This window comes from Marmota marmota, unplaced genomic scaffold, assembly GCF_001458135.2.
Source record: "Marmota marmota marmota unplaced genomic scaffold, marMar, whole genome shotgun sequence".
Taxonomy (NCBI): domain Eukaryota; kingdom Metazoa; phylum Chordata; class Mammalia; order Rodentia; family Sciuridae; genus Marmota; species Marmota marmota.
Genome location: NW_026000108.1, coordinates 1,389,251 through 1,406,258, shown reverse-complemented (window position 1 = coordinate 1,406,258; position 17,008 = coordinate 1,389,251). Strand labels below are relative to the sequence as shown.

At 49.3% G+C, this 17,008-nt stretch overlaps 1 protein-coding gene across 3 annotated transcripts in view; it reads right to left on the bottom strand.

Moving 5' to 3' along the window:
- The window catches only part of Nsd2 (nuclear receptor binding SET domain protein 2), a 77,087-nt gene that overhangs the window by 28,101 nt on the left and 31,978 nt on the right, over positions 1 to 17,008 (bottom strand). For all 3 annotated transcript variants that reach the window (XR_007340944.1, XM_015481877.2, XM_015481878.2), the window contains 6 exons: positions 15,889 to 16,055; positions 14,963 to 15,445; positions 9,369 to 9,513; positions 6,075 to 6,193; positions 3,385 to 3,466; positions 1,991 to 2,115 (listed from right to left, as the gene is read on the bottom strand). Coding sequence is in view for 2 of the 3 variants with exons in the window: in XM_015481877.2 (XP_015337363.1) it covers positions 1,991 to 2,115; positions 3,385 to 3,466; positions 6,075 to 6,193; positions 9,369 to 9,513; positions 14,963 to 15,445; positions 15,889 to 16,055 (1,121 nt within the window). In the remaining variant the exon portion in view is untranslated. The remainder of the gene's footprint in view (positions 1 to 1,990; positions 2,116 to 3,384; positions 3,467 to 6,074; positions 6,194 to 9,368; positions 9,514 to 14,962; positions 15,446 to 15,888; positions 16,056 to 17,008) is intronic.

Below are 17,008 nucleotides of genomic sequence, written 5' to 3'. Positions count from 1 at the left end.
AAATCACATCAATTCCTTCACAGGCCGTTGTCATGCAAGTGTGCAATTTAATATATTCTCTTCGTTGGGGTGATGTAGAATCATGTAATAATTATTCCAATAAAAATTTATTTACCACATACACATTTGTCAAGAATTTAAACCACAACACGACCTACAATGTCTTGAGATACCAATCTTAGGAAAACACCTTATTTTTTTCCAATCTAGTGTGACTGAAATATAAAGGAAGGAAATATAGACATGCAAGAGGGAGGCGGCCCTCACGAGGGCTGGTGGGGTGCCCGGCCATAGCCACCACACCAGAGCCAGCCCAGCAGGCTTCCAGGCAGCCCTACAGCACCAGCAGTATGTAGCACTGCACACCTGCAGCTGCCGGCCACGGCTCGGCAGAGTGAGTGCACAGTGGACAAGCCTCTCGATCACCCAGGGCCAGCCAACCAACAGTGTGACTCTGCGAGCCACACAAAAGAGACCTCCTGGAGAAGGCCTCACAGTCCAGGTGAGCTCACATAAGGAGCACGATGCACACCTTAAGTTTGGGTCACCTCAAGTGTGGGAAGGTTCCACATGCGATATAAATATGCTCTGTCATTGACCAACCTCTACAGCTTGACAGTCACACACAGATTCCGTCTCCTGAGCTCAGAACAGAGACCACATCGGCCAGCTGCCCTCCCGTCTCACCTCCACCCTTACCACCCCAGCCTGGCCTGCACAAGACTGGCATCCAAGAGCCGCAGAAAGGATTCCAGTGGCCTCGATGCTTTTCTCTCTCTCGTATCTGACACCAACATCAGCAAAAAGTCAACCAGAATAAGAAAAATTCATCAAAAATGTTTTATAAACAAAACCACCAACTTAAGTAAAAGGGCCTACAGAATTAAAACTTTCTGTTTTTAATATTCTTATTTGGAATTGCAGGCCACCTTTCATTTAATTTCTAGGATACTGACCTGAACTTGGGCAAGAAAGAAAAAAAAGGGGAAATGATTTATATAAAATCTGCCTTTCCAGGTTCTAGCAAGCTCCTAATCAGAAGCTTTGAGAAGAACCGAGTTTCCAGAAGGAAAGAATGTTTGTCTATACAGCAAGGAACAGGTGAGCACCTCGCCACAGCCTCTGCCTGGCCCCGCAGAGGGGCCCACAGTGCTATCCCTGACTGACAGGAGAAAGAAGCCATCCTGTCCCGCCTCACTACCCTCTTCCCAATAATGGCTAAGGTCACCACCTCCTCACAAATACAAAAACAGGACTCATGTCCACAAGGAGAAAAGCAGAACCACAGGGACAAGGGAAGAAATCAAACTGGAAAGGAAGCACTGTGAAGGGAACCAGCGGAGACTGGGCCACACCCACCTCTGCAGCACAAATGCTAGGCCTGCATTTGTGAATGCTGCTTTTTGCTAGCTTTTGGCAATGGCAAAGTCCCAGACTTGGTAGTGCCTTCTAGGTGTCATGCCACAATGACAGTAGCAACAGCCTTGAACAGCTACTGCTCTGCTGTCCTGCTCTGCCAGCCCAGGAAATAGGCAGTGGCACAGTGGCAGTTCTGACTCTCCTCTGGGTGCCAGATGTGGAACGCATGAAAACCAAGGGACTTGTGGCTTCCCCAGGCACCTGAAAGCCCCTCGCCCCTCCCACAGAGTGCACCATGGCCAAGAGCAGCTCAGCCAACAGTGGCCCTGTGAGAGCCAAGACGGACCCCCTAGGTGAGGAGGGACAGCGTGAGGCCTACAGAACACGGCATGGTAAACACAGACTGCAAGGACAAGGAAACAGCCTCAAGAGCGGGGCATCCACACATTCACACCTGCGCATGTGCTCAGCTGGTAGCACCACTGTCCCTCCTGTGCGTGTTCTGAGTTAGGCCCTCAATGCGCCCCCATGGAGAGCACTGCTATGTGCTCGCCGAGCCTGACCTTCACTCTCACTCAACCTGTAACCACAGCCTTCCCGGGAATACAGGGTCCCATCATCATCATTTTACCTCGTTCTCGGTCAAGGACGCAGAAGGAGACGAGCTTTTGCTAAACCCGAGAGCTGCAGACGCTGCTGCGGAAGCCCGGTTTCGCTTCTTCAGTGGTTTGCAAGCATCAGACAGATTTTTTGTTGCTGAAAAATAGTTTTGTTTATTAAGTAATGTTTGAAATCTTAAACCCTCAGCCTCTTGCTGCTATAAAATTACCCCTCAAATAAATGAAGTTCTACAGAGACTCTTCTGGGTCCCTTTGTCATATTAAGGGCTTAACTTTTTATCATGGAAAAATCCGAATGTAAATAAAAGCAGATAAACTGTACAGTGAACACCAGGTCCCCAAGACCAGGCCCCCGAACCATCAGGCCAAGGCCAGAGAACTCCATCCACACCTTGCGCCATGTCCCCTTGACAGAGTATTCTGGAGCAAATTCCAGACATGTCATCTCATCCATAAAAAGCTCAGTGCAAACTTCTAAAGCAGTTAACAGACAACAACACCGTCAGTATACTTGAAAGTAATGTCCCCTTTCTATCACCAAGGGCCCCCTAGTCACACTGAGAGTTTCTGCTGTTTGCACATGTTCTTTAAAGAGACAGGCTATTTAACTCATTTTCAAAAGCCAGCAAAGCACCTCACACAATTCAGGGAAAGCGGCTTTGCCAGTCTTCACTTCCTCAGGCTTATTCTCCCAGGAGCTGAAGATGGTTAGCCACCTCTGATAAACTGTCAGGCAGATTTCAATAATATAATTAATGAAAAAAGTAAAGGTGGTGTGATTACCCCTTTCAAAATTTGTTTTGATAAGCAGTTTTATTTTTTGGTACTGGGGATTGAACCCAGGACACTCTCCAACTGAGCTGTATCCCAGCCCTTTTCAAATTTTGAGACAGGGTCTCATCAAGATGCCTGGGCTGGCCTTGCACTTTCAACCCTCTTTCCTTAGCCTCTGGAGGGACTGGAATCACAAAGTGTGTCCACCCCACCCAGCATTAAGCTGACTTCTTTAACATGTGACAAACAAGCAACTAGTAATGACTTTTACTCTTAGCTAAGGTGAACAGAGATTCGGGGTCCTCGAGGGATGGCTTTTGGCAACAACTAGTGCCATCAAGTAAGAAATCTGAAAAATTCTGGCTTAAATCACTCCTCCAGTAAAATTTCAAACAATAAAGTAAAGTAAAAATCAGCAGAAAAGTGACTTTAGTTAACCGTGCGTTAAGCCTTAAAACTCACATGTCAAGGGGCTTGGGTCAGCAGCATGAGTACCTCTCCCTTCTCGCCCCATGGTCCCTCTGAGGTTGCCCGGGGTTCCTCTCACCCAGCACTCCTCTCCTCTGGCCCCCTCACTGAGGACCCCTGCTCACCCACCTGCCCGGGTATCAGAGAGACCTAAGCACATTACCTGCCTGGCTCCTGAGCGAGGAGGCTGCCTCCGTGGCCCTGTAAGAGCTGACTCTGGCCATTTTGTCAGTGGTCGTCTCTCTCTGTCATTTAGAAAGAAAAAAGAAAGAAAGAAAGAAAAAGGGAGAACAAAGGAAAAGAAAGAAAAACGTCTCCTAATGTGAATGAACACAGGTTGCTGAAAACTTGTACAATAGAAACTTCTTCCTTGGGAAGTATGTCCCACACCCCACTTCCTTGGGAAGTGTGTCCCACCTATGGCCACCCCATCTCTGGCTTCTCCTCTCTGGACTTCCTCCTTCTGCACCCCAACTCCAACAGCTGCCTGCAGGGCAGGTGCAGGGCCCTGCCCAGGTCTGCTGTGGCTGCTCCCTTCAGATGCCTCCCACGAGGTACCCTACCCTTGCTGTCTGCACTTCCCACTGAACCCAAGCAGGGTGTCCATTGAAGAAACCTAGCCTTCTACCCCAGAGGTCCAATCACCTCAAGTCAACCCACCTGGCTCATCAGTGCCGAGAGGACTAGTCTAACAACACTACAATGAGGACCTCCAATTTTGAGATAAATTCCCAAGACCCAGTAAACTCCAGCAAAAAAAAAAAAAAAAAAACATCAACAAAACACATTTTCTTTTTTGGTCCTGGGGATTGAACCCCAAGGAAGGACTGCCTGCTGGGTCCACCTCTCAAGGAGGCTTGGCCCACACCTGTGCCCTGTGCCTGCCACACGAAACATAATCGATGCATATTAGGAATGACATGAATGTGCTCAGGTTCATGAAAATCTGACAGAGGACACACCACTACTTTGTTTTATATCGTGTACAATTTCCTAAGCTATAGTTTTAGAGAAAACATCCCATCTGGCTACTTGATGTGATCCTTCATATTTCAAAAGTTCAGGGCCATAGGTTTTTTTAGGTATATTATTTACACAAATATTTCAAAGCAACCAATTTCAGTATGATCACCAGTAAAGACCGCTTTAGGGGCTGGGGCTACAGCTCAGTGGTAGAGAGCTTGCCTAGCACATATGAGGCCCTGGGTTTGATCCTCAGCACCACATACAAATGATTAAATAGAATAAAGGTATTTAAAAAAAAACTGCTTTAGAGCTGGCATCCAGATAAGATATTAAGTATGCACTTCCTGATAACCTCAGTGACGCCCAGAGAATGTGAGCCAGCTTAAGCTGGACACCTGATCACTAATTGGTCCCAACTGTTGATGGGCACTGAGAACACTGTGTTGGCCAGGAAAGTAAAGCAGCCCCTGCTTGCTCCCTTGAACTGCACACACACTTTAAGAATTGAGACGCCGACGTGGCCCAGCAGTCTGACAGGAAAGATTATTTTCCATTCTTCCAAGTAACACAAAACAAAAAGGGCAGCATAATGCAGTATCAAGCTGTACTCCAAATCATAAATATACAACTCTGTCAGAACCATTATTGAGTAAATGTGAATTAAAATTTAAAGTACAAAGTCTGTCTAAACTCAGTTTAAAGAAATAGCCAACTGACGTTGGAGATGGCCGAGGCAGGCCTTGCTAGAAAAGGACTCACGTCTGCCCCCAGGCACAGCAAGCTGCTGTTCCTCAGCTCCCTGCCAGGGCTGAGGCAAGCTCTGACCCTGACAGATGTGGGACACGGGGGTACAGGGCCTGGGGCTGCCAGCGGGCCAACTGCCCCCTTTAGGTTGCATCAGTACTGCCCACACTGCCTAGGACCCCCACTGAGTAAACAGTATCATGAATTACTAACAGACTCAAGAGGTTCCTGAAACATGATTTCAATGCCTGGAACGGATTCTTTAACTGATTTATTTATTTATTTGTTTGTTTGTTTATTTATTTATTTATTTATTTATTGGTACTGGGGTTGAACTGAGGAGTACTCTACCACTGAGTGACACCCTCAGGCCTTTTTATTTTGAGACAGGGTCTTGCTAAGTTGCTTAGGGCCTCAGTAAGTTGCTGAGCCTGGCCCTGAACCTGCAATCCTCCTGTCTTAGCCTCCTGCATTGCTGGGATAACAGGTATGGCCACTGCGCTGGGTCAGATTCTTTTAGTTTTTACTGAAGTTTAACATACATCTCTAATGGATTTTCATATCAGCTCACTGAACAACTGAACACTGAACATTAAGTCCAACAGACAAGAGTCTGCAGTTACATGATGCTGGGGATAGAACCCAGGCCCTCAACTGTGCCAGGCAAGTGCACCACCAGCGAGCTCTATCCCCAGCCCAAGAGTTTTTTTTTTTTTGTTGTTGTTGTTTTAATGTTTTAGTTGTAAATGGACATAATACCTTTATTTATTTATCTTTATGTGGTGCTAAGGATCGAACCCAGGGCCTCACACATGGTAGATAAGCACTCTATCATTAAGCCACAACACCAGCCCTTCAAGAGTTATTTTTAACATGTCATTTTATCCAATTTAAAAGCTTATCCAATTTAAAAGCAATTTACAAACTCCCAGGGTTTGGGTGCTATTTCCCACAGCCAAGAGGCAGCATCTCTGTCACCCTGAGGGTAGGCACTGCTTTCTTCAGCAGCCTTCTCCCAGGGCTCTGGAAAAAGAGCAGGCTTAGACGCTGAGCAGCACAGGGAGCTCAGAGAGCCTCTGCCTGCCTCCCAAGCCCCAAGAACCACACTTTCCCAGGGGCCAGGCAAACCTGGAACATACTTACCTTCCGGAGACTGTGCTTGTCTGTCCTGAGTCTTTTCCTGGGAACATCCTCAACGTCAATATCTTCTGAAGGGTCCTCCGTCCTCTTTGTGTGGGTTCTTTTCTTCCCGTTAATGTTACCTTGAAATAGGAGATGGGGAAATGCACGTGAGAAACTCCATGTGCTGCTCTCCGAAGTACAGGACCCTGGCCAGGGCAGTGGACGTGCAAGCCACCCTAGGGGAAGTTTCCAGCAACTCTGAAATCCCCAGGTCCTATGTTTCACATACAGAATCTCCTTATACCAAAACACTTGGGGACTGAAAATATACCTTAGAGATTTATCATATTTGTACTTATTATCATTTTATTTTAACCTACTGGAGTATTAAATTTATACATAACCCAGTATTTGCTTACTAACATTCAAAGACTGAGAGAATACCCAGTGAACTATAGAACAATCTGCTACCACTTATGCATTCTCTTACAGAACATCTAAGTACACCACTACATTTTTATCTATAAAGGCTTTCTCTTCTTTTTAGTACCAGGGATTGAACCCACAGGCACTTAACCACTAAGCCATATTCCTAGCCCTTTTTATTTTTAACTCTTTTTTTAAAAATATTTTTCTAGATGTAGATAGACACAATATCTTTATTTTATTTATTTATTTATTTTTATGTGGTGCTTAGGATTGAACCCAGTCCCTCACAGGTACTAAGCAGGCGCTCTACCACTGAGCCACAGCCTCAGCCCTTTATTTTTTATTTAGAGACAGGGTCTTGCTAAATTGCTTAGGGCTTCGCTAAGTTGCTGAGGCTAGCTTTGAACCTACCATCCTTCTGACCCAGCCTCCCAAACCACTGAGATTAAAGGTGTGTGCCACGACCAGCACACCCAGCCCTTTTTAAATATTTTTTACGTTGAGACAGCATCTCACAAGGTTGCTGAGTCTGGTCTTAAACTTGCTATCCTCCTGCCTCAGCCTCCTGAGCAGGTGGGATTACAGGTGTGCACTCTGTGCCTGCCACACATTTTCTACGTGTGTGCTTGACTATCCACACAGTCATGTCTCAGGATATCACTAATTCCCAAGAAGATGTGCAAACAGGACTGGCCTAAAAACAAATCAGGTGGACAACACAAGCGCAGACCCTGGAGACAACCAGCTTGAATGTGCCAGTGTTTATTTTTAGAAGTTCAGGATTTCTTATTAACAGACTCTCATCAACTTCTTCAGGACACTGTCACCCTCAAACTCACTGTTAGGACACAACACCAGCACGGGGTACTCAGCCCCCTAGCGAAAAGCAGGCCTCTGGAGGAGGCACCAGAGAGTCCCCACATGCCAAAACAGCAACAGAGTGGCAAGCCAGGATGGGGTGCTGAGCAGCCAGTGCACAAGCTGCCCACCTCCAGCTGCAGGCTATGCAGTAGGGCCCAGTTCTGTCCCTCAGCAGACTTGGGCTGGCCATGAAGTCTGCATGGGAACAGGCCTACAAAGCAGAGGACAGCAGGGTCTTAAAGTCACAGCCTGAGCACAAGCACAATGAAGCCCAGTCTGCCCCACTTGCCAGAACCTCCCTAGCAGGTCTGCCACTGAGCCTCGCTCAAATGCAAGCAGCAGCATCTTCCTATACCTATCTTCCCACCAGGAGGCAAGCTCCTGGGCCTGTCCACGAGCACATCGTGAGCACCACCCCTCCACTGGGATGAGGTGGCAGCAACTGTTCATGGAAGCGAATAACATGGCATCTACGTGAAGTCCACAGTGAAACAGTGGGACAACTGGCACACAGCGATGGCACACCATGCTCTGGGCGGCACCAGGTTCCCCTGGAAGCCAGAGTTCAAGGGCACCCAAAGAGAGCATGCTCCTGATGGACACTGTGATGGAAACCCACCATCACCCTTACTATCTACCCAGTGCTCAGGGAAAGCCCAAGTGGCAGACAGTGACACACAGGCAAATTTACTCACTCTTTAAGGATGAGCAACTCTGGCTTTGGGAAAGCCCAGCTCCTTTTTAAATACGGCACCCCTGCGCAGAAGCACTCCTCTCAAGCAGTGTCTGCTGCAGAGGCAGCCAGCTTACCTCTAGGGCCAACACGCAGACCCTGTGTGTCTTGGGCTCTAAGCTGCAGCCCTTGCAGCACACACCAAGCAGCGTGAACAAAAGGCCAGACCAACACAGTCAGTTGATGTGGAGAATCTGTGAGGGAAGGAGGTGCCACTGTGCCTGTGTGATCAGTGCCAGCATAGAGGAGCCACTCCTGCACAGCCCAGCTCACAGGGCCTGCACCTCCTGTCAGCTGAGTCTTGCAGCACTATGTCTGGTTGCTCCAGAACTCCTCAATGATGAACCTTGACAGATGCAAATTTTCTATACTTTTTCTTGATACCCAAAGATATCATGCCTTTTTTTACATTAAGATGGCAGTTTTCAGTCAAACATTGTGGTGCACACCTGTAATCCCAGCAGCTCAGGAGGCTGAGACAGGAGGATCCAAGTTTCTAGCCCAGCCTCAGCAACTCAGTGAGGCCCTAAGAACCTCAGCAAGACCCTGTCTCTAAATAAAATGGAAAGGTTTAGGAACATGGCTCAGTGGTAGGGCACATACTTAGCATGTGGCAGGCCCCATGTTCCAGCCCCAGCCCCATAACAGGAAAAAAAATTTTTAAAAAGGCGGTTTTCCACAACTTGTGAGTCTGGGAACACACAGACCGCAAACCTGACACTACTGCATGTCTTCCAAGTCTTACATTGTTCTCTCCTTTACCTTGTCACTGCCCCAAGTAACACTTTCTATTTTTTAAACTGAAAGCCCAGAAGGAACCAAAAGACACACAATCCAAGGTCAATCCCGTCACCCCCTCACCTGCAAGGTCTCAAGCAAACAAGCCAAGAACTGCCCCTCTCTGGGCCTCACGAGTCCTAGCCTTCGAAAGCAGGCCCAGGAGGAGCCGAGTACAAGTCAGGACTGGACGGGCTGCTTGGCAGCTCCAATGCCAGGCCACAGGCCTGAAGTCAGACCTGCCCCCCAAGACTGGGGTCCTAGAAATGGCCTGGCTCCCTTCCTTCTTCTGTCCTCTCCCACAAAAACCTCTTTCATGACTACAATGGCCAGAACACCTGCTCCCCAAGAACAATAGCAAGGGACCTGCAGGCCAGCAGACGACCAGAAGACACAGCTCCAGGACAAGAAAGAAAGCACAGACAGCAGAGGCTGCCACGTCATGGCAGGAGCATTCTGCCTGCGCCCCAAGGGTGGGGTTCAGCGGCCAGCCGCACACACAGGCCGCACATTACCAGAGTCTTCCTCAGCCGGGGTGCAGGTCACGAGGGCAAACTTGGTGTTATAGCGTGCCTTCTGTTTTTCATTGAGCATGTTCCACTGGGAGCTCAGCAGTTCTTCAATCTCCTCGCCTGAGGCGTCAGGGTGCTCAGCAACAACCTGTGAGCAAGCAGAGGGAGCAGAGAAGGCCTGATCACCAACTCACTCCTGCTTTGCACAGATGAAATGTACAGCCCTTTCCAACTTAGCATGTGGCATTTTTATTCCTGCATCATGGAGCTTTTCCTCAGAAAAAAACTAAAAGAAAAATAACACTTAACTAATGTTGTGACTCATTGAGAACTCATTGAGAATACTGATAAATGGTTAAAAATAAATAAATAAAAACATTACTTTTCCAAAATCACTAAATCCATTTGTAAGTCAGTTTTCTATACCCCTAAGACGTCAGTAGTGAAGCAAGGCCACAGAAGCGCTTCCCCCAAGCCTGCAGTGAGGCCCTAGCCAGGCTTCCTCTCAGGCCCCAGCACCCAGGCTCCATCTTCCAGTGCCCACCCCAGAGGAACAGTAAAAGCGGTCCAGCAAGGAGGGGTTCCTTGCTCCTGCCCCAGTGCTTCAAGACCATCACTGCACAGCCCAGAGACAGGGCCTCCCTGCCCCTCCAGCCACTCAGCACCAGTACCCTAGGACTGGCTAGCAACACAGACCCCCAGGCCCCTCCCAGACCTCCTAACCAGGAGCTAAGACTCATTTTTGTATTTTTTCAGAGGCTAAAAAAAAGAAGAGTATTTCACTTCATGCAAAAATTACAGAAAACTCAAAGATTAGTGTCCACAAACAAAGCTTAATGGGGTGGGGGGGCTGGGGTTCTGGCTCAGTGGTGGTGCACTTGCCTAGCACATGTGAAGCACCCACCCCTGCCCCAGCATCCTCAGTACCACATAAAAATAAATAAATTACATTAAAGTTAAAATTCTTAAAAAAAAAAAAAAAAAAAAAAAGCTTCATGGGAACTCAGTCACAAGCTGGTGTTGCCGTTCTGCCTGGGGTTGTTTTCACACTGCAACACCATTGGGACAGAGACCTCATGGATGGCAGGGCCCCAGGATGACACTTTTCTGACCAGCAGAGCCCTACCACCACTTCTGAGACCAGATGGGATTCCAATGCTGGGCGCTGGGCTTTTGTGAACACAGGCAAGTGAAGGTGTAGAATGTGAGCAGCGTCCGCATTCAGAGCATAAATGTTAGCTGGCTGCCATCATCACCTGGATCTACCACTTGCCCAGTCAACACCCGTAGCTGCCTCCAAACACAAACCATGCCCTCCTCCATCCACTCTCCCACTCCCCCCCAACCTCTGCTCTGCTACAGCCTGTTAACTAGACAGGGACAGCCCCACCACCTCCCCATATCACCTTTCCAAATGAAGGGGAGTAGCAACTTGCAGACACACCTAGCCTGACAGCCTGCAACCTCCCACCTCAAGGACACCTTCTACAGTTTCAAGTCTGGTTCTGGCTCCAAGGCACCACAAGGGTTCTCTCTTCCTACCCCTGCCTGGGCATTCCCTGCCCCACTCACACCAATCCTGTCACTTGACTTGGGTGTCTTCCCCTTGGCTAGGCATGGCTTTCTGTCCGTCTGCCTGCAGCCTCACCTGCTGCATGAGCTCACCCCTCCCAGCTCAGCAGGCACCAAGATCTCAACCTTCCTCCAGCAAAGGCTTCTGTGCTGCGTGTCAGCTCCGCAGGCACAACCACGTGGCCAACAATGCCCTCCTTGGCCACCCATACCTGCCCCAGCGTCCTCAGCACAGATCGTGCTGTGCTCCCAGCTGCCTCACTAAACAAGACTCCTGAGTCCCCCCAAGGCCACCTTCCTCCTGCTTGTCATCCTGCACCACTCAACATTCTTTATTTATCCACTTCCATCCAGAGCATCACATGCACAGATCTGAATTTCAGCAATCAACCTCCCGGATCTTGATCCTGTACATCTATCTCCTTGACATTCCCAAGCCAAAGAGGCTAGAGCCCTGTCCACTCCTGGGGTTAAGCCCCCATGACTCTTTGGGAGGCCTCCACATCATGTGACCAGCATTTTCCTCTCCTGATTGGTTTGAGGCACTGTGGTCATTTCCAGTGATGTGGTCACTTCCACTGATCTGGTCACTTTCTTTTTTTTTTTTTTTGAAATTAGTTGCTCATGACAATACAATGATCTTGACATATCATACATTTGAATCAAATGGGGTATGAATTCTCATTTTTCCAAGTGTACAGGTTGATCTGGCTACTTTCAAGTGGCTGTAAACGGCAGCCCCCATCTTGAGAGCAGTAAAAATGTAACAAATGTATCTTCAAGCACAGGTATGCCTTCCCGCAGCCCCATGGGTGGAGCTATGCTCACCTGTTCCTTTATAATATTACCCCTTGCCCTGTATGGAACAGAAAGTTCCATGGAAACACCATTTGTGTGTCCCCTTCTCTTACTGTGCCCTTGGGTGTGGCCTACCTAGGTGTCAGTCAACCTGCTGACAGCAGACTCAGGAAGCTAGACTCAGCCCCTGAAACTGACCCCTTGCCTCATTTGAATGGCTTCTCCTCAATAAAAGGGTCAGCATGCACTCTTTCTGTGGACCCTTTAAGGTCAGAGAAGCCGTCACAGGACCTCCAAAATAAAAAGGTGTCTCTGTCTCTTGTGTGGTTATTTTGCGCAGCCCAGTTCCCCTGGAGTGACCCTGAGTGTTTTTGTCGCTGGGAACCCGACACAACTCCGCGAGGACTTCAAAGATCCCGCAAGACTCCATGCTGCTTCTCTTGCACTTTCATCTCTCACCCAACCTCCTGCAAGCAACACAGTGGGCAGTCCCCAGAAGGCTCATGCTCCTCCCAGCACTCCCCCCTGGCTCCACAGCACCCACAGCAGGTTTCAGCTACCAGGTCACTGTGAGGGGTGTTCACAGAGCTCTGTGGCAGGAACCACAGGCAAATGGCAATAGAACCCTCCCTACATCAGGTGCTCATTGTCTCTGCTCTTCATCTCTCTCCAGCTTAGACGCTTCAGGGGAACATGGACAGCATCTTCGCCAGAAGCCTGGGCTGCTAAAGCAAGGGCCACACACTCAAATCCACCTAACAAGGCCACATCCGGACAGACTGGGACCAAGATCTTTCCCATTTCCATGGTGTCAGTAGAAATCATGCTGTGAACTTTGAATTCTAATGAGTTCCAGGATGGCAATGTTCTGTACAGCCCTTTCTCGCCATGCAGGGCAGCAGCAGTGAGTGCCGCTCGGTTGGCTCTCATTGGTGAGAGAAACCAATGCCACCACTGTGCACCACGAGGCAGAGCAGCCTGCTGGGCAGGTAAGGCACACTCAGTGCATTTCCACGCATGGAATTTTCAACTGGGGTGGTTCATCAGGCCAAGATCCATGATAAAGCCAGGAGTTCCTGTGGCTCGACAGTTGTGGGCTCTGAGCTCAAGCATGCATGTGCACAGTCAGGGCCATGCCCGATTCTGCTTCCTGCCTGCAATGCCACTAGTAAAGGAGAGGCTTTCACCTGTGGCCTCAGTGCAGTCAGCCACAAAACGGGATGAGGTAAACCGTGGAGCATCCTGAGCACCAGGTACGAGTCTGCACTGACGGGTGGCAAGCGCACAGCAGCTGCTTCTGCATCTTTACTAAACTGTTTCCGACATACCACAAGAGCATGGAAACCACCAAGTGCCTCCTAAGCCACAGGTAATTGAGATCACACTTGTGCCACTGAGGACAGCCGTTCCTCCCAAAGCACACACCTCCCACAGCCGCCCCCGTCCCCTGTCCCCCATCCCCAGTCACGTTGACTCAAGGGCTTCCTTTTGCTTCTGGACTCCAGAGGCATATGCTGCAGCACCTGCACCCTCAGGCTACTCTTGAGGCCACCCTCTGATGTTCACACCCCAACTTGTCAGCACTGGCCGGTCTACTCAAAAGCTCTCTTCTCCCCAGGTCTGCTGAGTTTTTTAAGTTGCCCAGGGTCCCAGAGTGGTGTCCAGAGCAGCCATCTCACCCTGTTGGCCTGCAGCTCTTTCCCATGCACTTCCACCACTTGGAAGTCTACTCCTAGGCCCTGTTCTGGACGGTGTCCCCGCCCTATGTGTCCCCAGCATTAGTGTCAACATCTTCACAACAGAACTCCCTGTCTAGTCAGGCGGCCCTCTGGCCACATTAGTATGGCTCACACTGGTAGGTTCGCTGTGTCAGCACTGAATCTGTAGATTATAAGAGGGAGCCAACAGCTGCAGAATCCTGACCTGCCCAGCGGTGAATACATCTAGGTTTCTCCAAAGCCACACACCATTCCACACATCTGTTCCTCGGAAACGCAAATCTTGTCTCCTCTTTAAACACTATATTTCCTCTTTGTTGCTGCCCTCAGGCAGTGATATCATGTCCACAGCCTTGGTGAACTCCTACTAACCTTAAAGACTTCCTGCATCTCCCACAGGGAGCTCAGCAAGCCAGCCCCGCTCGCCTTCCTTCACCACCTGCCTCTCGGCTCCCTCTTGCCTTGCGCACTGCCGCATGCATCTCCTAGTACATGGGGAAGGAAGCAAGCAGTCCCACTGGTGCTGTTAGTGGGGCTTCGGTACCGCCATCGGAGGACCCCTGCAAGGACATCTGACACTTCAATGGACTCAGAGAGTTCCCTTCCACTCCTTTTTTCATCACAAAGCTGACTTGCACCAAACGTCTTTGCTCCATCAGTGCAGACGGTCGATTAATCTGCTACACAGAGAATCACAGTGACGGATTTTCTGTCCTGAACTTTGGCTTTCACTCCTGAGAAGAGCCCTACCAGTCCTTCTGGAGAGGCACTGCTCAGATGTTTTCTCTGGAAGATCCTAACTCCTGGGCAGGGACACAAACGCCATTTACATATCCCTAGAGCTCCTCATGGCCCCACTCTGTGCTGAGCCGCCTGCCAAGGAGCAGGCACTGACCACACACCCAGGGACAGTGCCTGGGGAGGACTCTGCTTCCCACTGGAACCTCAGGTACCATGTAGGTGTGGACTCCTGAACAGAAAGTTCCTGAGAAAGTGAAGTCACAAAGAACACTACAATAAGAAGGCTTCAGGTTCTAGACTAGAACCCACTCACTTCACGTGACCACACCACCAAACCGGGAGTCTCAATTCCTTATGGTGGAACCAAAGATCCTGTGCCTTATCAGAACCACCAAGCAGGTCGTAAGTGCTTCACTCACTATCTACTGCAGCCCGTGCCAACACCGTAGGATACGTCCTCAACATTCCGATGTGGAGACGTCAGCTTCACAGGTGAGCAGGGCCATGCCAGAAGCCTCAGGACAGCCATCTACAGCAAAGGCTCACCTGGAGCTAGACGCTGAGGCCAAGAGTGCCCCAGGGAAGCCCACCCCCTGAAAGGAACATGGGCAGCAACCCAGGGGCAAAGGCAGGCAGTCTTGTTCCCAAGGGGTCAAAATGGCTGCTGCTGTCCAACAGCCAAGCAGCAGCCAGCCATGCACAGGAATGCCCCCCAACTTGGAAACTCGGGCATATGAAGCACACCTCAGAACCCATCTGAATACTGACCTCATCTCTGTGCTTTTGACAGAAGACCAAAAACTGGGCAGCTGCATCTCCCTTCCTGCTCCTTGGAGTAGAGGGCGTGGCCTTTTTCCTCCCAGGAGGAGAACCCACTCCTCTTTTGGGGTCGGCCTCTACCATCTTTTGAGGAGAACTCTTTTCTGTGCCAGGGTCGCTCTCCTGGTGCTCCGCAGAGCTGGACCGTTTGACTCTCCGCCTTCTCTTCACAGGAACACCCTCCTCTCTCATGGGCCCAGGGTCTGCGGCAGCTTCCTCACTGGGCCCTGTGGACGCTGCCATTTCTCCGGAGGTCTGCACAGCAAGGCCAGCCTCCTTAGCCACCTGTGGGTTGAGGTGCAGCTGGCCCCCCACATAGAGGAAGGTGAACTTGGCTTTCCGCTCTTCCACGGACATGCCTGCGGCTTCCTCTGCCTGAACAATGCCCATTTCCCACTGGGCCCTCAGTTTCCCTGAAATAGGCTTCAACAGCTGAAAAGAAGCAAAAGACATTAAAAGAGTTTTGCAGAGACATAAAAGGTAGCTGACTTTAAAAGAGACTTACAGTTCAGATACATTTAGAAATCAGAAATGATAACTTAGATTAACAATTAACTTAGAGGATTTTTAAACAGAACTGAGCCAATAACTATTGTTTCTTTAAACTAGAAATCAATTCCAATTGTATTAACTTATGTAAGCTATATATACATAAAGGATAATAAAAAATATAAAATAAGTTATTTATGGGAGTTAACAAATGAGTAAAGGAGAAATAAGTTGTCTGCAAGTTTGTCACTTGCCAAATGTCACAGTATATTTGGTCAGAGTGAACAACAATTTAAGAAGCAATTTCAAGCAATTATTAAGTTCAAAACAAACAACTTAAATGATAAAACGTGGACTGAAAGTATGTGAAAAAAAATGTCTATCACCTTGGTTTTCTCAGCTTTCGTGGGTGCCAGCTTGGCACTTTCCTGGCATAATTTTTCAAACTGTCCTTCTCCTTCAAAAGCTACGAGGCTCTTCTCAAATATCCAAGCTCTCTCTGGGGCATCACCAAAGAACTGTACGTGATACTGGCGTGCACTTTTTTTCTGACCTGATTTTAAGACAAAACATTAGAACATCAATATTAAAACTTGGGATGAAACTAGGCAAAGCATACTGTCACTCTGAAGCTGTTCACACGAGCCCACTGGCCACAGAGGGAGCCCTGGCTTCCTGTGCCCACCATGCTCCGACAAAAACAGAGGGAGCACAGGCTGCTGGGAAGAAAGGGGAGGACGGGTGCTCCTTCACCTGCTGCCTCTCAAGGCCTCGAGGTACCAGACAACCAGAGAGGGCAGAGCAGCAGCAAGGGGCTTGGCCAGGGGCAGGGTCCACGACCCACCCGTCCTAACAGCTGGCCATCCCTTGCTCACTGCGCCTGGAGAGAGGGCACGCAGCCTCTGAGAACACTGCAACCACAGCAAAGCTTCGCCCTCAGACACCCACTGCTGTCACTCTCAGGTACAGGAAGAAGCCACAACACAGCCAGGAGCCAGGTGAACAAAGAGACCACTGGCCCCCAAACCCAAGGCAGATGCTGCTGAGGTGGAGTGAGAGCTGGAACAGGTAAGCCAGCAGGAGGGCAGGTCTCTGGGCTGAGGGAGGGAGGGAGGGAAGACTGTCCCCTTATGCACTGGGTTGGCCACAGGAAACCAAAGCAGAGTTCCTGGGGAATGAAACACCAAGGAAAGTCTCTGCATGATGTCTTAGAAACGTCCCACTGTGTGGCTGTTGCCAGGCCAGAAACCAGAGTCTCCCACTCACGGTTGCAGGCAGTGCTCAACACACTGTGCTCTGACACAGGCCCCAGACAGAGCACTCGGGATTAGGGACACCTCCACTTCAAGGAGGTCAAACACACAGGAAGTCCTGAGCAGCCTCAGCAGGGCCACAGACATGGGGCAAGACAGAAAAGACACCCAGAGAAACACCTAAAAAATGCTACAAAATGAGACACAGAAAAGGAAATAGCCAACTACAAAAATACAATTCATCAAGAAGGCT